The 22,798-nt window shown below is 41.6% G+C and overlaps 1 protein-coding gene across 1 annotated transcript in view; it reads left to right on the top strand.

Moving 5' to 3' along the window:
- The window catches only part of LOC128687039 (uncharacterized), a gene marked incomplete in the record, with an annotated part of 426,297 nt that overhangs the window by 79,666 nt on the left and 323,833 nt on the right, over positions 1-22,798 (top strand). The window contains 1 exon segment of the mRNA XM_070082417.1: positions 1,060-1,542. Coding sequence (XP_069938518.1) covers positions 1,311-1,542 — 232 coding nt within the window.

Raw genomic sequence — 22,798 nt, 5'->3', positions numbered from 1 at the left:
ACTGCTGTTGCTGCTGCTACTTATACTGCTACTGCTACTACTGTTGCTGTTGCTACTTATACTGCTACTGCTGTTGCTGCTGCTACTTATACTGCTACTACTGTTGCTACTTATACTGCTACTGCTGTTGCTGCTGCTACTTATACTGCTACTGCTACTGCTGTTGCTACTTATACTGCTACTGCTACTGCTGTTGCTGTTGCTACTTATACTGCTACTGCTGTTGCTGCTGCTACTTATAATGCTACTGCTGTTGCTGCTGCTACTTATACTGCTACTGCTGTTCCTTTTGCTACTTATACTGCTACTGCTGTTGCTGCTGCTACTTATACTGCTACTACTGTTGCTACTTATACTGCTACTACTACTTGGACAGGGGCAGCCGGTACCAGCTAGTTTGTTAATTATTTGACAAACACTCAGCCGCCTCTGAGATGAAGTCAAGTGCAAATCTTACATTCTGTACTAACAGTCTTCAGAGGTTTGTTCCCAACCCATGGCGGCCTGGTCACAGATAGCTGGCCTCCAGGTCACAGATAGCTGACCTCCAGGTCACCGGTCACAGACAGCTGGCCTCCAGGTCACTGGTCACAGACAGCTGGCATCCAGGTCACTGGTCACAGACAGCTGGTCTCCAGGTCACTGGTCACAGACAGCTATCCCCCAGGTCACTGCTCACAGACAGGTGGCTTCCAGGTCACTGGTCACAGACAGCTGGCCTCCAGGTCAATGGTCACAGATAGCTGACCTCCAGGTTACTGGTCACAGACAGCTGGCCTCCAGGTCACTGTTTGATTGTTGGATTTGCTTTTTTTTCGCTGGGATAAAGCTGTAGATGACGCTTCGTTTGTGTTAGATCATTATCAAGTTACAGATCATGCATCAGTATCACGTTACAGGTTCTAGAGGGACTGTTATTTTTCGGTCCATGGCAGACCGAGATTGTGGGTTTATGACTTGTGAGTGTTTGACTTCACTCTCAGATGACTAACTTCATTTTCAGATGACTATCAAACTTCACTTTCCAATGACTAATTACCACTTTTTTTGTCATTACAGAGAGGAAGTGTCGAACGTCGTACGGGTAATACCACCTAAAGTGATCCCCAGCAGCTGTAAGTGCCTACACTATCACCTCTGGTAATAAGGTATCTGTTAGGAAAGTTGCACATCGTAACAGTGCTGCATCCTGGTAGTGGCAGATCCAACCACTTTCAGTAGTAGTTGCCTCAAACGAGTGACACGGGCAAAGTAAATCAGCCCTTTCTGGGTAGCTTAGAAATCTTGATCGAGTGTGGAAAGTTTTCATAATGGAAAAGGATCGCATACGTAAGATGAGCATCAGAACCTCGCGGCGGTCTTCAACGGTGAACATCATCCGGCGGCCGTTTGGGATGAGCAAAGCAGCGTTCAGCGGCCTCAAAGTGACGGTGTTGTGGGTGTCATACCTGCTGCTCGGCTCAGCTATCTTCATCTACCTGGAGGAGACGCACGAGACAGTGTACGCCGTCACGGACCACCATCACTGGGCGAAATTTAAAGGTAAGGTTCTACACCCTCGGCCCACAGTTCTTGTCTGCCAAAAGGTAAGATGGTGAGCCTTTTAGTGACGGTGCTTCAGTGAAAATCAACCTCCTTATCTTACACATAAATTAGACTTAATTTTGAAGACATATTTGGAAAGAGAATATCGTATGACATACAACCAGGATGCTGCAGACATGTCTCTGCATCGTAACACTGAGTCTCTTGAAAAATAATAATAATAATAAAAAACAGTCGCTCTGGAGAATTCTTAGTTTGAAGAATCAGACTCATATGCAACATCTGGGTATCTTTATTTGAAGACGTTTCGCCATTCAGTGGCTTTGTCTAAACAAATTCAAGAACATAATGGGAAGACTGTGGAACTATATATAAATGACGAGGTGATCAGTCCCTCAGCTTTAGAGTTGGTGAAGATTACCGTAGTCTTGATTACCTCGTTCTTGAATTTGTTTTGATAAAGCCACTGGATGGCGAAACGTCTACCAATAAAGACACCCAGATGTTGCACATGTATCTAATTCTTCATCCTGTCAGTACTGTATACCAGTCCTTGGTTTCCCTGAAGAGTCTGTCACATAAGCGCAGTTGCCCCCATGCTCCGAGGGTCTCCCATCCTACTGTAAGGAAGCTGTAGCATGGTGACAGGCCCTTCTATTTGTGGGTGTTCTGGGTTTACCTGTAATTGGCAGCATTCTCTCAGGGTTCTTGAGGTTCCTGTTCTGCTGTGGTGAAGCTTCGCTTGATATCATTAACCTCCTTGTGTCTGGCGTACTTTCCCCACCGACGTATGACAGACGGCACCAAGTAGCCCAGATTGATCAGCTGATACCTTGCCGCAAATGCACCTATGTTGGGGCGGCTAGGCAAAGAGCTACACAAATCCGAATGGCCTGTGGGTCGATCCGAGTGCTGAAGGAGGAATCGGGGACAGCTAAAAGAAAATCTCTTGAATGTGGTGCCTTCTCCGCTAGGAGACGAGCTCTGTCCTTTCCTGAGGCATTGTTGAGCACTGTGTGGGCGATTTTTTCCACGATCGGTTTGTTCCAGTGGGACTGCTTGCAGTCTCTAGGAGGAGCTGGTCTGCTTGAAGAATCTGCAAGGCTGCCCCACTGTGCAGCTGCTTCGATGAACTTGGGGTCGTGAGCTCCTGCAGCATCTCTGAAGCGTTCAGGGACAATCTCCTTAACTAGATGACTGGATACAAGGCACGAGAACAGAAATGCAGGTAATGCTACCTGTGTTGCCTTGCGCACTTTCTAAAGATAAATCTTAGGAGTGCGTCATATTCACTGAGTGTTGGTTTTAAGCAAATAACAATACTTTGACTAACCGGGGATCGAACCTGAGATATTTACCCAGTCTCCCAAGACACTAGGTAAATTTCTTGACGCCTTTGTCCACTAGGCCACCATGCTGTGCGACCGCTGTACTGTCACCTTTGTAGAATGGGAATATCTCAGTGTTTTTCAAGGATTGGGATGATTCCTGCCTCCAGGCAGGAATATATATATATATATATATATATATATATATATATATATATATATATATATATATATATATATATATATGCAATAAGATCACAGTAAACAGGTGATTTCAGAATATGCAAAACAACCACTGTGAAAGAATAAGGAATTCCAAGCGCTTTCGTGACTACTCACATTATCAAGGAACAATAATGTGAGTAGTCACGAAAGCGCTTGGAATTCCTTATTCTTTCACAATGGTTGTTTTGTATATATATATATATATATATATATATATATATATATATATATATATATATATATATATATATATATATATATTGCAAACAATCCCAGACAGGAGATCTTAGCAATGCAAGACAAGCCACGGAGGGAGAAGGTGGAAACCTTTAGCTCAAGTAATTTCACACTTCTCAGTGCGTCATCAGGAGCTATGCAAAGTTGCAAGGCAAGGAGTGAAGGGAAGTTTTCTCAGAGTAGTGCAGTGCGGGTTGGCACCAGCCGTAGCCTCCAGCTGGTGTTGTTGGGGTGGCAGCGAAGTTAAATCTCGTTCTTAAATGCCTTGGTGTTAATCTTTTATTTTTATAGTTCCTGGATAATGTTCCTTCATAATCTCTCCCTCCAATCTGGTATCCAATCTTTCATCACCTAAACTTATTATCCTCATACCTTGCTCTTTCCTACATTCACTTTTAATTTTCTTCTTTTACATACCCTACCAAATTCATCCACCAACCTCTGCAACTTCTCTTCAGAATCTCCCAAAAGCACAGTGTCAGCAAAGAGCAACTGTGACAACTCCCACTTTGTGTTTGAGTCTTTATCTTTTAACTCCACACCTCTTGCCAAGACCCTCGCATATATATATATATATATATATATATATATATATATATATATATATATATATATATATATATATAGATATATATATATATAATGTCATGCCGAATATGTAAAACTGGTCAATTAGCAAGAACTCATTTAAAATTAAGTCCTTTCTAAAATTTTCTCTTATACTCTTAAAGATATATTTTTTCATTAATGTTAATGTAAAAAATTTTAATTTTGCACCAAAAGAATCTTAGAAAACTTACCTAACCTTATTATAACAAGAACAATTTATTTTAGCCTAACCCAACTAAATATATTTTAGATTTGTTTACAAAAATTTAACACTAAACAAACACAGTGAAATATATTTTTTTCGTTAGGTTCAGAATGATTTTGGCGAAATTATTGCATACACAAATTTTCGCTTGTCCTATATGGCAAGATGAGCGTTGCTATTTAAGCCAAGATCGCAAGTTCTGCCTATTCGGCACGACATATATATATATATATATATATATATATATATATATATATATATATATATATATATATATATATATATATATGTCGTGCCGAATATGTAAAACTTGCGATCTTGGCTTAAATAGCAACGCTCATCTTACCTTATAAGACAAGTGAAAATTTGTGTATGGAATAATTTCGCAAAAATCATTCTGAACCTAACGAAAAAAAAAATACATTTCATTGTGTTTGTTTAGTATTAAATTATTGTAAACGTATTTAAAATATATTTAGCTGGATTAGGCTAAAATAAATTGCGCTTGTTATTATAAGGTTAGGTAAGTTTTCTAAGTTTCTTTTGGTGCAAAATTATAAATTATTACATTAACATTAATGAAAAAAATATATCTTTAAACGTACCAGAGAAAATTTTAGAAAGGACTTAATTTTAAAAGAGTTCTTGCTAATTGACCAGCTTATTGCAGTTTAAAAACTGTAGTGTAAAGCACCCGACTCACGAAATCGTAATGACACGATTGCAAACCAACCATACCCCGGCCGGGATTGAACCCGCGGTCATTGAGTCTCAAAACTCCAGCCCGTCGCGTTAGCCACTAGACCAGCTAGCCACAATAAGATTCGTCCAACTAGGTATATTTCTACACCATAGGAAGGTTAGCACAGGCACCACTGTGACCACAAATGCAAGTTTTTACAGACGAATCTCCAGCTAGCGTGGCCGTGACGAACTCTAGCTCATCGTAAAGAGTCATGTTGACGGCAGTGAAGGGATTTGAGCTAGAGTTCGTCACGGCCACGCTAGCTGGAGATTCGTCTGTAAAAACTTGCATTTGTGGTCACAGTGGTGCCTGTGCTAACCTTCCTATGGTGTAGAAATATACCTAGTTGAACGAATCTTATTGTGGCTAGCTGGTCTAGTGGCTAACGCGACGGGCTGAGTTTTGAGACTCTATGACCGCGGGTTCAATCCCGGCCGGGGTATGGTTTGTAAAGCACCCTTCTGGCAAGACAGTGATGGAGTGAATGATGGTGAAAGTTTTTCTTTTTCGGGCCACCCTGCCTTGGTGAGAATCGGCCAGTGTGTTAATAATATATATATATATATATATATATATATATATATATATATATATATATATATATATATATATATATATATATATATGTCGTGCCGAATAGGCAGAACTTGCGATCTTGGCTTAAATAGCAAGGCTCATCTTGCCATATAGGACAAGTGAAAATTTGTGTATGCAATAATTTCGCCAAAATCATTCTGAACCTAACGAAAAAAATATATTTCACTGTGTTTGTTTAGTATTAAATTATTGTAAACGTAACTAAAATATATTTAGTTGGGTTAGGTTAAAATAAATTGTTCTTGTTATAATAAGGTTAGGTAAGTTTTCTAAGATTCTTTTGGTGCAAAATTATAATTTTTTACATTATCATCAATGAAAAAAATATATCTTAAAACGTATAAGAGAAAATTTTAGAAAGGACTTAATTTTAAATGAGTTCTTGCTAATTGACCAGTTTTACATATTCGGAACGACATATATATATATATATATATATATATATATATATATATATATATATATATATATATATATATATATATATATATATATATATATATATATATATATATATATATATATATATATATATATATATATATATATATATTATATATATATTATATATATATATAATGTCGTGCCGAACAGGCAGAACTTGAGATCTTGGCTTAAATAGCAACGCTCATCTTGCCATATAGGACAAGCGAAAATTTGTATATGCAATAATTTCGCCAAAATCATTCTGAACCTAACGAAAAAAATATATTTCATTGTGTTTGTTTAGTATTAAATTACTGTAAACAAATCTAAAATATATATAGTTGGGTTAGGCTAAAATAAATTGCTGTTGTTATAATAAGGTTAAGTAAGTTTTCTAAGTTTCTTTTGGTGCAAAATTAAAAAAATTTACATTAACATTAATGAAAAAAAATATATCTTTAAACGTATAAGAGAAAATTTTGGAAAGGACTTCATTTTAAACGAGTTCTTGCTAATTGACCAGTTTTACATATTCGGCACGACATTATATATATCCACCTCTAGTGTAAATTGTGGGACCCACAGCCTCGGAGAAGTGGATAAAAAGGCTTCAAGGAAGAATATTTGGATTTCTTCCTGAAGCCGTTTGAATATTCCACTTCCCCTACCACCCCATCTTTTAATATATTTTTTTTATCAATAGGAATATTTTATTACATAATATGGTACAGAAGATTTAAGAGATACATTGTTGATATAAGGGTGGCATATAAGGTACATGTTGTTACGTGTGTATCACCGATTATAAGGCGAAAATCTCATCCAGCTCCTCAGAGCTGGGGCGTGTGCCCAAAATACAGCAGGCATTACTCGTTTGAACAGCCGCACTGAGCCGCTGGAACAGAAAACTAGCTGCCCTGGGATCCCTAGTTACCCTGATGAGTCTTTTTCCCAGCTCCTTGAGGAATTTAGATGCACTCTTTCCCCATGAGCCAAGGGTCTCTGAGCCTATGGGAACAAACATATAATTATGGGCAAGTTCTCCATATTTTCTAGACTTTTGGGACTCCCTGAAGCTGGCAGCTGCCCCTCCTTCCTCCCTGGTGTATTGGAGATAGGTATCAGCCAAGGTAGATGCACATGTATAGTCCCACACCACCTGCTTCCCATCTGTCCAGGCTTGAAGGGTGATACCATCTGGACGCTTCTGGCTGCCATCAGATCTGCATAGTTGGGGTGGCTCCCTTACTGCTGGGCATCCAGCTGTTGTGAGACTCCTCTTGATAATGTTATTAACCTCCTCATGTCTTGCAATCTTTCCCTCGGATTTACGGCACACAAGACCATGGTACCCGAATCGGTCTGCTGCTTCACTGCCACAAATACACCTGTGTTCGGCGAGAATAGGGGCGGCAAGTCGAAGGGCAACACCGGTGCGGATGGTCTGTGGGTCGAGGCGTGTGCCAAGGCTGGAGTTGGGAACAGCCAACAGAAAGTCGCCACTGTAAAGGTAGCAAGCTGTGGCCGAAGCGGCCAGCCTTAGCCACAGTTTTTCAAATTATGCGAGTAAGCCTAACCTTTGCCCAAGTGACTTATTATTGTAATAACTCGTGAGGAAGCGAGCATAGTGCCTCACGAGTACAACAGTACTCAAGGAAAAAGACAGATGCTTCAATTACTTGAACCAAGAGCCCTTCTCCAGCATGAGAGGTATTAATAGTAAAACAAAGGCAAAAGAGTAAGTCGTTATTAAAACGTTTACGCTCACAGCTGTTATTAAAACGTCTCGCCCAGAGTGAGCTTTATCAAATTACTATTAAAAACACAACGGAAATTGACAAGGGTGTCAGTATAAGTTTGTAAAGTTTACCTGAATCTCTTACAAGTTCACAAGTCATATAGTGCAAAATATTTAACAGATTTTTGTTTTAAAATCGTCTGAGAGGATGATGGTACCTCCGGTAAGGTTATCTACTGGTATAGTTATCACAAAGGCGCAACTGCTTACCTAGTTTGCCTTTGAGGGGAAGTGGGGGGCCAAGACCCCCTCCCCAGACACCCACCTTTTTCTTTGTCTTCACGAAAATTGATAAGGTTCTGCACCTCGAGGCGCCTACTGTACCTGTTCTTGAAGCTGTGTATAAAGAGACGCTACATTTTAGGTTACGAGTGTTCTTCATTTTCTAGCAACCATCATAAGGACATAAGAGAGGAGCACTGCAACAGGTCTACTGGTCTGCTATCAGCAGCTACTACAGGTGCTATCAGTAGCCACTACATATGCTGTCAGCAGCTACTATAGGTGCTATCAGCAGCTACTATAGGTTCTGTCAGCAGCTATTAACACCACAAACGTCACGAGGTAAGGTTTACAAAGCCTGAGACGAGCCTACTCTCCCTTAGTACAAAGCTAAATTTGTGGTACAACGAAGACAGTTGCAGTGTGCAACAGTGAAGATTGAGTGGCGCTTGAGAGTATCTTAATTACCTTAAGTGCAACTAGAGTAGATTTCGAGTGACACTTAAGTTGGGACACGAAGAGATACATTAGCCAGGCGTCACATATCTGGAAATTAAATATGTACTACTCAGTAATGAGGATTTCAGCAGACGGCGGTTACAATGAAAATATATTAATGATACAATGAAAGCATTATATTATTCATGGTATACAATGATGTGAAGTAGATGATTAAGACACATGTGAAACACCTGAGTAAATTGCTCTAGCGTTGTACTTCTGTGTAGGACAGGATAAGATACTCAGAGGTAAGACTCGTGTGAGAGGGCAGTGAGGATAGTGGAAAACAAGTGAAGGAGAGTAGTCTAAGGTGTCCTGTAGGTAGCTAGCGCACTCAGCTCACACTGTGGTCCGGGGGTCGATTCCTGGTACGGATGGAAACCTTAGGACGTGTTTCCTTAAGACACTTGCTGTCCAGTGTTCACCCATCAGTAATAATAGGTACTTGGATGTCAGTCGACTGGTGTGGGTCGCATCCTGGGGACAAGACTGACCTAATTTGCCCGAAATTCTCTGCATAACAAGGGGCTTTCTATACAGTAGTATGTCATGTCACAGCTAGGCCTGTATACCTTGCACATGTACTTCTAGAAATAAAGATTATTATTATTATTATATTTATTATGAGTGAGGGGAAAGAGCCGGGGGCTAGACCCAGTCACATGGCGTTGGTTGGCCAGACTTGAAAGAAAAGTGCTGGTTGCTGTGCTGACTATATGCTTGCTGTTGTAGATCATGGTCGGGCTCAGGTGGCAAAGGCTCGGCAGTAGGTAGCGCCGGTGCTGCGTCATACGCTACATTTTTTTTTCTCAAATGCTATGGTAGGTAGATAGAAAGGGATATGGTATTGATGGCTAGAAAAGGGCGTCTTTTAAGGTCCATCCGTGCAGAGGGCAGGGCAGCACATGTGTCTTACACAGAGTGGCATACAATGTGACACTGACAGTTGTACTGAGGTGAAGCCAGTGGTGGACTGAAGGCAGTGATTGTGATTGTATTACGAGATGGCGAGGAAAAATCAAGGCACATAGTGAGATAAAGTAATAAGGTGAGATATAACAGATTACACAGTGGAGACAATAAAGGAGTGAGACTTCCTATTGAGAGCTTTATGAGACGACAACAAAGTTGGCAGTGAGGGAGACCAAGACCACGACTGTGATGATGACGTAGAACCGTGAAGACGACACTTCACAGTGTGTGCATGTCTGTGTGTGTAGTTACTAATTGTAAAATGTACTTAACAATAGACACTTGGCCTATATATATATATATATATATATATATATATATATATATATATATATATATATATATATATATATATATATAGATATATATATATATATATATATATATATATATATATATATATATATATATATATATAGGCCATTTAAAATTAAGTCCTTTCTGAAAATTTCTCTTATACGTTTAAAGATATATTTTTTTCATCAATGTTAATGTAAAAATTTATAATTTTGCACCAAAAGAATCTTAGAAAACTTACCTAACCTTATTATAACAAGTGTAATTTATTTTAGCCTAACCCAACTAAATATATTTTAAATACGTTTACAATAATTTAGTACTAAACAAACACAATCAAATATATTTTTTTTTCGTTAGGTTCAGAATGATTTTGGCGAAATAATTTCATACACAAATTTTCACTTGTCCTATATGGCAAGATGAACGTTGCTATTTAAGCCAAGATCGCAAGTTCTGCCTATTCGGCACGACATATATATATATATATATATATATATATATATATATATATATATATATATATATATATATATATATATATATATATATAATCAAATCAAATAATAAAGTGCTAAACCGACAAGGGTCACTAGGGGCTATGTGTCAAAGTTCATACAGTAAAGTAGTTGCTGACAAAACAACAAAACGTGATGGTAAGTCAAAGGCAGAACCGTGTGTAAGAAAGGAAGATAAGGTAAGAGCGGTATGGCAGCACCGTCGTCGTTGGAGGTAAATCTTGTGAGCTCGCTGGTAAACCAGACAAATCCACAAGAAAGCGAAGAACCGAAATAGTGACCCGACAAACCTCATCACAGAGAGGAATGGGGTGTCATTCCACGAGATACCCATGGGTAAGGCGAGTATGGCCGATGCGGAGCCGAGAGAGTGCAGTCTCCCGAGAATGACAACGGTGGTAAGATGGCCACAAACCTGAAAGCAGTTTAATAGAGTGCAATTTGTTATGATGCATGGTCGACCACCGTTGTTGCCAACGGCCGTGAAGACGGGCAGAGATGGCTGTAAAATAATCCCTGAATGGAATAATTCTATAGGATACCAGAAGATCACATACTGCTGACCGCGCAGCAGCATCCACCTATTCATTGTCCTGTACATCAACATGTCCAAGGACCCAACAGAAAACAACATCTTTTTGTTAGCAACGTGGTGCAACCAAAGTTGAATACGAAGGACCAATGGATGAGGAGAATCAAATTGTTTAATGGCATGTAAAGCACTGAGGGAATCTGAAATGATCACAGACGCCGAAGGAGACATGTAATATGGAGAAGGGCTATGAGGATGGCATACAACTCAGCGGTAAAAATACTAGCCGAGTCTAACTAATGACCCCGGACAACATTCTCAGGGAACACCGCCACAAACCCAACACTGTCTGAAAATTTAGTGATTGTAAGTGATCAAGAAAAAGAGAGCGAGAAACAGCCGTAGGTAGGAGAGCTTTGGCACATGGCAGTAGGGGAGAACAGACATGAACCGTCAGGACCTCCCAGGGGGGAGGGAAAAGGCAGATGCTATATGAACATACAAGGGGGGCAACTGGAGAGAAGATTGGAGTGAAGATTAAGAGAAAACAGTCGGAGGGGCACCGAACAAATAACGGGCTTCTACTAGCGTCTGAAACTAACCTGTACTTAAAAGGAAAACGAAGGTCATGAGTAACGAAGGCAATGAGCATCACGATGATCGGCTAAGGAAGGATAGAGGCTTTCAACAGGGAATGAACGAAAGGCACCAAGGTATAGACGTAGACCCAGATGAAGGGGATCTAACTTAGAAAGAGTTGTAGGAGAAGCCACAGAATAGACTTGGTCGCCATAATCCAGCTTGGACAAGAATGCAAACAGAGGAGAGTCTAGTGATTTGCTCCCCATGAACAATGTGCAAGAATTTTAAGGAGATTCAGCCAATCAGGGTAAGGTGCCTTGAAAGAGGAAATGTGGTTTCCATGTCAACCGGCGATCTAATAGAAGGCCAAGAAACTTGACCGTATCACATTCTGGGATATGTGAGCTGTGTAAGATAATGAAATGGGTTTTTGCACTAGAAAATTTAAATCCACAAGGAGTGGCCCAATGGGAAACACGGTCAATCGCATTCTGAAGGAAGGCCACTACCAGGCGACAGTCAGTGCTTGCAAAAGCTATAGCAAAGTCATCCACAGAAAGTGACGACCAAATATGCGATGGAAGAATGGAAGGAAGGTAGGTCATTGATAGCCCAAAGAAAAAGGGTAGTGGTAAGGACACAACCTTGTGGGACCCCCTCAGCCTGAACAAAGTCTGAGGAAAGCAACAGCACATAGCCCAAAATGGAACGGATAACTGCTGAATGAACTTTAAGCTTTTGTAACCCGACACATACTGGGGGAAACTGGGAGAGCAACACCTGGAGCGTTCCTCGATTACCCCTGAGGCCACGAATATTCCATTGTAAGTCATTATTCACAAAGACAGGTATGCTAACAATGAGAAGCAATAGAATCTATGGGCTAGTAGGGTCAGTGAAGCCAATGTGTGGAGGCAACGGAAAGTGTGTAAGCAAGGAGGAAACAGAATGCTGTGAAGGAAAAGACTGTTGTGAGGGTTGTGAAAAATAAAAAGGGGTAGAAGGAGGCACATTGGTGTCCTTTGAGGGTTTTGTCTCCACAATATAGTTGGAGATAGCATCAAGTGTTTCAGTGGACAAGGAAGATGCTGTACCATGACTTCAGAGATAGGTAAGGTAGAGCAAGTAGAGATCATGAAGACTATGGAAAGAACCAAAGAGGTCTGAGAGGGGAAGGAAGTATGAACCTGGAAAGATGTGCAGGCAGAGACAGAAAGTCCTGTGGTGCAACAGGAGAGGAAGGAGGCTGAAAGGGGACTGGGGGAAAATTCTTGGGGGGGGGAGAAGAGGGGACCACACGAGGGGGGTGAACCTCAACCTTCGTGTGAGAGCTAGAAATGGGGTGAGAACTAGGCACCAAGGACGAAAAGGAGAACTGTTGGGGAATTGTAAGCACCGGAGGAATGCGAATAGACTTGGGCTTAGGAGACAAGTTCAACTTTGCAGGTGATAGGCGCGAAGGTGTAGGCGTGCAAGGTCTGGCAGATTGAGAAACTAGCAGGCGAGTTGAAGTATGAGTAGGAAGAGGTAAGGAGGTGTGGGTTTCAGAGGGTAAAACTGCTAAAGAATTAGAGACAGGGGTGACCCCGGAAGACATGGCACCAGAGGAGCTGGTAGGCTGGGGGACCATTAAGATTGGGGGTCTAGCTACTGGAGAATAAGGAACACGAGGAAGATTCCCCTGAAGGCAGAGCCGAGAGACAGCCATAGCATAAGAAATGCCTTTGCTCTCCATAAGACAACAGATTTCTGGGTCATTAAGATCGGTGGGAAAAATAAGGATTAGTTTCACTGCAATTAAGTGAGGGGAAGACTGCAAGATGTATCGGCATGATCCACGGCACTGCAGACTGGGTACTCCGTTACACACCTGCAGTATTTAGTGGGATGTCCGAAGTGTCAGCAATTTCGACATTGTTGTGGTGTAGGGGCCCCTTGATGGACCCCTAGGCGATGGGCCGCAATGTAAACGGAGTAGGGGAGTTCATGGCAGTCAAAGATTAAGTGGGCAATGTTACTGGGAAAGTGCCTCTGCCCGGGGAGGATATACGTATGTATCCACTTTGAGAATCGGAAGGTCCTGAAGGGCTAATTGCTCTAAAATATCGTCACCGCAAGACAGAAAATCACACTGTTCAATGGTACATGGTAAAACCATCATACCACTGAAAGAAATGAGACTAGCGTGCTTGTGAACTGATAAGAACGTTATGAATGGAAATAAAATGGGAAAGATCATGAGCCTGTTCTGCATTCTGAACTGTAGCAATGCACGCATTGCTCCCAAGTGTGTGCAAGGATATATTGTGGCCAATGTGTCCTAAAGGAGCTTTACCAATACTATGGTCTGAAAAATAATCAGTTGGAGATGTCAGTTGTAGGGAAAAGAATTTGGTCCACTGTGTACTTGTAAACATGGTGCGTAGAGGTAAGTGTCGCAGAGGTCTTTTCTGGGTGGAGTGAGCAGAAATCAAGAAACTGTCATCAGCAAATGGTCTGGAGCATTTAGGCATAGGACAATGGGTGGCCGACCAAAAACCGTCATACCGTATTTGGGGGGATGGGGGGAGGGAGCCAGACGCATAGTTAAAGGTGTGCAAGAGGCAGAAGCACTAGAAGAAACAGGCAGAGCCTCAGCATCTGGAGCAAATGACAAGTATCACCAGCAGAAGGTACAGGGGTGTAGGAAAAGTCTGGAGAATGGTTCAGTAATGAAGCCGGTTCAGAACAGGATGCGGTAACAAAAAGAGGCCTGGTAGGAAAAGGGGGTCATGGAACGAAGACTCCATGATGGTGGCACTTCTTTCTTATTATTTTAGCAAAAAAGAAAGAAAAAGAAAAAAGAAAGGGACAGCATAGGGACAGTTACTAGAAGGCATGGAAGGGCTTCGAGTTCCTCCTTTCATCCACGAGGACCTCGAAACCGCCAGCAGCGTGGATGCAGCATGGAACCCATACTATACCCTACCCTCACACCAGTAAACCAACGCTCCAGGCTAGCAACCTCACATCCACTGAGTCACCTCCTCGGACAAAAGAGAGGGCGGTTAGACACCCACCACAAAGAATACCTCCCTCGGCTGCCACCTCCCAGAACCCAGAACCGACAGGCATCCTCTGGAAATACACCCGTCACCTGCAGGACACCCTGCCCTACCTCCTGGAAATCCGGGAAGGGAGCAGGGTGCCTGCAGATGATCCAGATTACACAGCAAACTACACTACTCCCGAGGGACCCCACGGAGTGGGTTGAACCCCAGCATACTTCCCCCTACCTAGAAACGGTAATGCCAGAGAGGACCCCAAAGGCTATAAATGGGAAAGGGATAAGTGAGAGTTGAGTGGGGGGTCAGAAAGGAAAAAGTGGTATGGGATATGGAAGGGGGGATTGCGGGGTAATTAGGTTTGGTTTGAGGAAAGAGACCAAAAGGTCTAATTCCTCAGACCAAAAGCCTCTTCACCGCTCCAAGGAGTCCCCCTTGAAGAGGATTTTATGTTTGTGTGGTGTGGTTGTGTGTGTGTGTGTGTGTGTGTGTGTACTCACCTATTTGTACTCACCTATTTGTGGTTGCAGGGGTCGAGTCCTAGCTCCTGGCCCCGCCTCTTCACCGGTTGCTACTAGGCCTTCTCTCTCCCCGCTCCATGAGCTTTATCAAACCTCGTCTTAAAACTGTGTATGGTTCCTGCCTCCACTACGTCATTTTCTAGGCTATTCCACTGCCTTACAACTCTATGACTGAAGAAATACTTCCTACTATCTCTCTGACTCATTTGTGTCTTCAACTTCCAATTGTGGCCTCTTGTTTCTGTGTCCCCTCCCTGGAACATCCTGTCCTTGTCCACCTTGTCTATTCCACGCAGTATTTTATATGTCGTTATCATGTCTCCCCTGACCCTCCTGTCCTCCAGTGTCGTCAGGCCGATTTCCCTTAATCTTTCTTCATAGGACATTCCCCTTAGCTCTGGAACTAACCTTGTTGCAAACCTTTGTACTTTCTCTAGTTTCTTGACGTGCTTTATCAAGTGCGGGTTCCAAACAGGTGCTGCATACTCCAGTATGGGCCTGACATACACGGTGTACAGTGTCTTGAATGATTCCTTACTAAGGTGTCGGAATGCTGTTCTCAGGTTTGCCAGGCGCCCATATGCTGCAGCAGTTATCTGATTGATGTGTGCTTCCGGAGACATGCTCGGTGTTATACTCACCCCAAGATCTTTCTCCTTGAGTGAGGTTTGCAGTCTTTGGCCACCTAGCCTATACTCTGTCTGTGGTCTTCTGTGCCCTTCCCCTATCTTCATGACTTTGCATTTGGCAGGATTAAATTCGAGAAGCCATTTGCTGGACCAGGTGTCCAGTCTGTCCAGGTCTCTTTGAAGTCCTGCCTGGTCCTCATCAGATTTAATTCTCCTCATTAACTTCACATCATCTGCAAACAGGGACACTTCTGAGTCTAACCCTTCCGTCATGTCGTTCACATATACCAAAAATAGCACTGGTCCTAGGACCGACCCCTGTGGGACCCCGCTCGTCACAGGTGCCCACTGTGATACATCATTACGTACCATGACTCGTTGTTGCCTCCCTGTCAGTGTGTGTGTGTGTGTGTGTGTGTGTGTGTGTGTGTGTGTGTGTGTGTGTGTGTGTGTGTGTGTGTGCTGGCATGCACGTACGTGCGCACGCGCTCAGCAATAAAACAGCAGCAGCTACACCATAACACACGGAAAGCCAAGCATTAATTAGATAAGCTAACATTCATATTCCAGCGTAGTGTTGGTTACCACCACCTTGACCCACAAGACAGTGAGACTTGCCAGAAATTCCTGCAGGGCGACGTATCGACGTACACGTCGCCAGAGTACTGGGGATCGCAATGCACCAAGGTGCTTCCTGTTCTACATTCCAGAACACCAAATAACAAAAGAACACAGTAGCACTGTAGTTGATTTACTAGCCAAAACTATGTATCTCATAATTATGATACTTATGAAAAAAACATAAGCCCGCAAGGGCTTAGTGCTTCCTAATGTGTGTGTGTGTGTGTATATATATATATATGTCGTGCCGAATAGGCAGAACTTGCCATCTTGGCTTAAATAGCAACGCTCATCTTGCCATATAGGACAAGTGAAAATTTGTGTATGCAATAATTTCGCCAAAATCATTCTGAACCTAACGAAAAAAATATATTTCACTGTGTTTGTTTAGTATTAAATTACTGTAAACAAATCTAAAATATATTTAGTTGGGTTAGGCTAAAATAAATTGTTCTTGTTATAATAAGGTTAGGTAAGTTTTCTAAGATTCTTTTGGCGCAAAATTAAATTTTTTTTACATTAACATTAATGAAAAAAATATATCTTTAAACGTATAGGAGAAAATTTTAGAAAGGACTTAATTCAAAATGAATTCTTGCTAATTGACCAGTTCTACATATTCGGCACGACATATATATAATATATATATATATATATATATATATATATATATATATATATATATATATATATATATATATATATATATATATATATATATGTCGTGCCCAATAAGTAAAAATTGCTATTTTTAACTTAAATAGAAACGCACTTCTTTCCGAATAAGGCAAGCGAAAAATTTGTGTATGCAATAATTTCGCAAAAATCATTCTGTTTACTAATTAAATTATTGTAAACTTATATAAAATATATTTAATTGGATTAGGCTGAAATAAATTGATCTTGTTATAGTAAGGTTAGGTAAGTTTCCTAAGGTTCTTTGCTAATTGACCAGTTTTACCTATTCTGCACGACACACACATATACACATATATTTATAAACATTTATGAAAGGATTCAAGGAAACCTGTTAGTACGGTGCCTGAGCTCTAAAGGAGGGGTGAGGATGTTGCAGTTCGGAGGACCATCTGAACAGTGTCACTATTCTTCTGGAAACACTGATTGAATGAATGACGGTGAAAGTGTTTCCTCGTTTTTGGGGGGTAGGGGTCATCCTACTTCGGTGGGGCACACACCGAGGTGTGTGTGTGTGTGTGTGTACACAGAGTTTACCTTAATCCCTAGTAGTAAACAGTTTACATGTAGCTTAATGTCCTTCATGTAGCTCGTAGGCTTTAGAGCCAATTAACCAACCAATCACACCAAGGGACGCAGCTTTCACCTCTCTCTCTCTCTCTCTCTCTTTCACGACTTCGGTTTTAACGGTCCATTATCTGACCTCATATATTTTCAATTATTTATATTGATGCTATATATTACTCTAAATATTCATCTGATAGACATATATTCTCAATCAGGCGCAATGCTCTAGTGAGTCTATTTCATACGCAGTAAACCCCGCCACTTGCTCAAAAGGACTGTTTGCAGAGTACGAACTGTTCAGATTGAGCAAAATGCTCAACACGAACAAATCTCTTAGAGTAACTGCTAGAGTCGCAGTGATCCCGGCGTTGAAGACTGGTACTAAGCAGTCAGGCAACTCCTGCAAGACTAGATAGGAAAGTCACCAGAGGAGCACTCACGTCTAAGAGGACGAAAAAGTGTTCAAGTAGAAATCCAAAGGATTCTTGAGGGGCTGTTAACCTCGGTTTTACCCAAGAAGCATAGATACCAGGAAATAGCCATAGATACCAGGAAATAGCCATAGATACCAGGAAATAGCCATAGATGACAGGGACAGCCATAGATACCATGAAACAGCCATAAATACCAGGAAGTAGACATACATGGACTGATGGTTCTATAATGATGCCAAAGAAAAAAATGCTGGCGTCAGCGTAAAGAACTGTACGATCACTAATCCTGGGAAATAAAAATGTTTCAAGAGAAGTTGTTCGACAGGCACAGCACGTCTCTCGCCGAGCTAGAGAAAATAAATGACTCGAATGGTACTCATCATTCGACCAATACACCATCATCTCTGAGCTATGGCTCAAGGTGAAGATTGCAACTGGGAAGAGATCACTGAGAACGTCAACGAACCCAGGGTCTAAGCAAGAAGCAGAAATGCTCGTTGAACTTTTCACCTGAGAAGATCTGCACAGCTTCCACAGGACAATGCAATAGTTATGAGCACAGCTATTGTCTGCCACAATGGCAGTTGCGACCGAAGAGGCACTTCAGTCAGCTCATGTAGCAGATGATGCTCACAGTACATGAATTACGAAGAACCATGAAATCAAAGGTACCACTAATGGCAATGATGCCACCGCGTAATGATTTTACATTCTGGTCCGAGTGGGAAAGAAACCATTCTAGAGGATATATATCATGAAGACCCGGAGTCTTCACAGTGTTCAAGCCGAAAGAGCCAGACAGAATGGCTGGCCAGCTGCATGAACATGTCTCTGACTTTACCATAAATGTGAGAACAACTGACAACAAATTGCAACAAGTAACAACGACTCAAGTACAGTAGTAATCTTCGACCTTGAAAAAGCGCTTGAGCTGACCAGTGCAACCTCATCTAAGTACCAGTGCATCCTCATCCTAGCACCAGTGCATCCTCATCCTAGTACCACTGGCATGCAGGGAAGTAAAGGGTAGCGTGTTACTCTTGATGAAATCATGCCTTTAGAACAGTCATGCTAGAGTCATCTTCCAGGGACACAACTCTGGCTACAAATTCCTTCGAAAATGACTCCACGTGGAGGAGTATTTAATTTCTCCTTGCTGAATTCCCTAATAAAGAGCTAATCTAATTTCCCTTTCAAAGAGACACCAAGTACTGCTGATGATTTTTCTTTGGTTGTGACAGGAAGAGGAAACTAGCAGCAGAAAGCTCAGAAGGCAAAGAACTCTTTATTTAAAACGTTAGCAGAAAAATCCCAGGCATCAATCTCCACACTGAAAACTCAGAGCTTGAATGGGCTGGTTAGGATCGACAAACTACTGTGACCTGTCCATGAAGCACCCTGGTGAACCAATGAAGTATGTCTCAGGGTGGAATACAATAGCTTCCTTATAACTGCTAAAAAATATTTCGTCGACATAACGACGTGTTGATGAACGCAAGAATTTATATTGTCATTGGTCAGAACATCATCATCGGGCAAATTAGGTCACTTTTGTCCCAGGATGCGACCCACACCAGTCGACTAACACCCATGTACCCAGTTTTAATGATGGGTGAACATGGACAACCGGTGTAAGGAAACAAGCCCGATGTTTCCATCCTTTGCCTGGAATCGAACCCGGACAATCACCATGTGAAGCGAAAGCTCTTGCCACCAGGCCACGGGCCACTGTTGAAAAAAAAGTAGCAATTTACCAGCCGAGGAGTACACCCCACCGTCACCTTTGATATCCTGAACCAGTTGATATACGTTATCTTGTATCACCAAGTAAGCAAGCACCTCAGCAACAGCACAACATCTTTTGTATATAGTTCTACTGTCTTCTAATTATGTCCTAGAATCTGTATTGATAAAGCCACTGGATGGCGAAACGTCTACAATAAAGATATCCAGATGTTGCACATGTGTCTTAACTTTCACACCTCAGCAACACAGAAACCATGAGGCTCCATGCTGAATCAAACATGGCCCAGACCGAAAGTCGCAACAGTACAGTGCACTTTGTTGAGTGTTTAGTTCAGTCGATCCTGAGAAGCGTGACGCGGCCAGAATGTACGAGTGTTTGCAATCGACTGGATGGCGGCTCCCTGACCATTACACATTATTACAGGCCGAGCTAGGAGCAGGACAACAAACATTGACTCATGCACTGCATTAGCACTGGTAACATCTCGTTATCTACGCTGACTCACTGCTGTGATCCAAACACTAAAGCATACACAGTCACAGGACATCCCAAAACTCGTAACCTCGAGTTTGAGCATCTTTCAGGCCCTAGCTGTTCATGGCAGGAGAGCCACGCTGAACTGCATACCAAGCTATGTTGGTATCAAAGGGTTTGGATTAACGGCACCATTAGCCTACGTCAAACTAAACAAAAGCTGCCAGGCAGATAAGGAAAATGCTTTATACAGAATTCTCAATATTCATACAAAACAGCAACACAGTACCAATCCCGACTTATACACAAGAATATGAGCAGAGCTCAAGGCACAGTCATCCATGGGTTGCGCGTTTATGATATGCTGCCACACGGAGGATATTTGATAATGTAGAATTGTGAACAATGCCAACAGTATGTTAGACGACAGCTGACTCACTACCTACTGGACTGCCAAGCGACATTACCATCAAAGAACAAAAAAGTACAATACCGTGACTGAAACAATACACAAATAATCCGCACATAGGAGAAAGAAAAGCTTATAACGACGCTTCGGTCCGATTTGAACCATTCACGTAGATGGCTGCTCCTGCCCTTACATCCCCTATACCACCTAACCAGGACTCAAAATTGCAGCTAGGCTAGTATTCCTCGGAGTAATAACCTACCCTATACCTCCCTTAAGTCGTCGTGGCGAGTAATGTGACTAATTTTAAGTATTAAATAATTGAAAATATGTCTGAAATAAAAAGAAAAAAGACGGGATGTCTAGCCCGTCTGGGCCACCGCAGGCCAGCGGTGAAGGAAGCCTAGAGCTGTAAACTTAAAACACTTATAATAAAATTTTCTCTTTAATATCAAGGGCTACACAAGACTCTACACCTTCTGAATGTTTAGTATACACGAGATTCTTAGTAGCCAAGAGCTGATCATCATTTGTATATCACTCGCGTCATATGATTTTTACCTAACAATATATATATGTATATATATGCAATAAGTTCACAGTAAACAGGTGATATCACAGTATGCAGAATAACCACCGTGTGAAAAAAATAGTGAAATTTCAAGCGCATTCGTGATTTCTCATGCGAGAAATCACGAAAACGCTTGGAATTTCGCTATTTATTCACAGTGGTTATTTGCACACACACACACAATATATATATATATATATATATATATATATATATATATATATATATATATATATATATATATATATATATATATATATAACAACACTGCGACTAGTCAAGGAGTAGAACCCATGCTGCTTTGGCCTGCCTCATGGTAGGCGCAAACTCATGACGCCTTAATTCACTGGACCACACAATCCTTAAGAGTAGCGCATCCAGCAGAACTGGATGTTGTACTCGCTACCCAAGGACGTACGGTGATGTGGATGACTAGGGTAATTTCATTCTACTCCCTGTTTGATATACTAGTATAACAAACAGTATTTTATATTATTGTACCCATGAACAAATGGTATTGATCAATAACAACACTGTGACTAATCAAGGAGGTGAAAGACTGTGTGGTCCCGTGGATTAAGGCGTCATGAGGTTTCGCCCACCATGAGGCAGGCGAAAGCAGCATGGGTTCGACTCTTTGACTAGAAGAAGAATGCATTTACATAACACAAGCCTTTACACGTCTTCAGTTCCCATCTTTCTTCATCCGAGATTGCAGACTCAAGGCACAAGCTATCCTCAACAAACCGCCCATGGAACAGCCCCCTAAACAGTTCATAGTACTCCCATGTGGCGATGTTGCCACGAATACTCGCCGGGCACTTGCTATGAGTAACATCAACGTTTCCACCATAAACACATCTATCAAAGACCTCACTACGAAACGCAGCCACACACCTCTAACTTCTACAGCAGGCGTCTACACTATCCCTTGCGGGTTCTGTCCCAAGAAATATGTAGGCGAGACAGGCAGAGATCTTGCAGTCCGCCTGAATGAGCATCGAAATGCCTCTAACAGAGACGATGTAAGGTACGCCTGTGTCCTCCACAGAGACTCCATGGGGTATTTGATGAACTGGAACGAGGCACAACTCGTTCTCACCGAACCAGACCTCAGACGCCGACGGTGCCTAGAAGCCTCACTAATCGCCGTCACCGACACTATAGAACGCAACACTGGAAACTACAAAATTTCAAAAACATTGGCATACATGATACTTAAGCAGCACCAACCCAACAACACAGGAGTCACATGATTTCATCGTCTACCCGTCCTCATCATAGGTAGAGGTTGTTTTGATAAGGACCTGCCTTGCATGGGCCAGTAGGCCTTCCACAGTGTTCCTCCATTCTTATGTTCTTATGACATTCCTCAGGTCACGTGCGTCACATCTCACTCTCCGCCTATATATATAATGTCTTTCTACCTCTGTATGTTAGAAGTGATCAAGGTCACAGGACCGAAACGTTTTCTAATAAATATGTTATAGTGTTTGCTTACGTGTCTTTCTAAACCAACTTGTCGGTATTTATTACCAAGGTTTATACCATGAAAGATGTAAATAATTTGTTAAAATAGCAGATTAAAAAACTAAAGAACTTCAAGTGAACAATGGTGTGGAAACAGAAATACAAGAAACATGTATATATATAATATATATATATATATATATATATATATATCTCGTGCCGAATAGGCAGAATTTGCGATCTTGGCTTAAATAGCAACGTTCATCTTGCCATATA

This window comes from Cherax quadricarinatus, chromosome 7, assembly GCF_038502225.1.
Source record: "Cherax quadricarinatus isolate ZL_2023a chromosome 7, ASM3850222v1, whole genome shotgun sequence".
In the NCBI taxonomy this organism is placed as follows: Eukaryota; Metazoa; Arthropoda; class Malacostraca; order Decapoda; family Parastacidae; genus Cherax; species Cherax quadricarinatus.
This window is presented reverse-complemented; position numbering and strand designations above follow the sequence as displayed.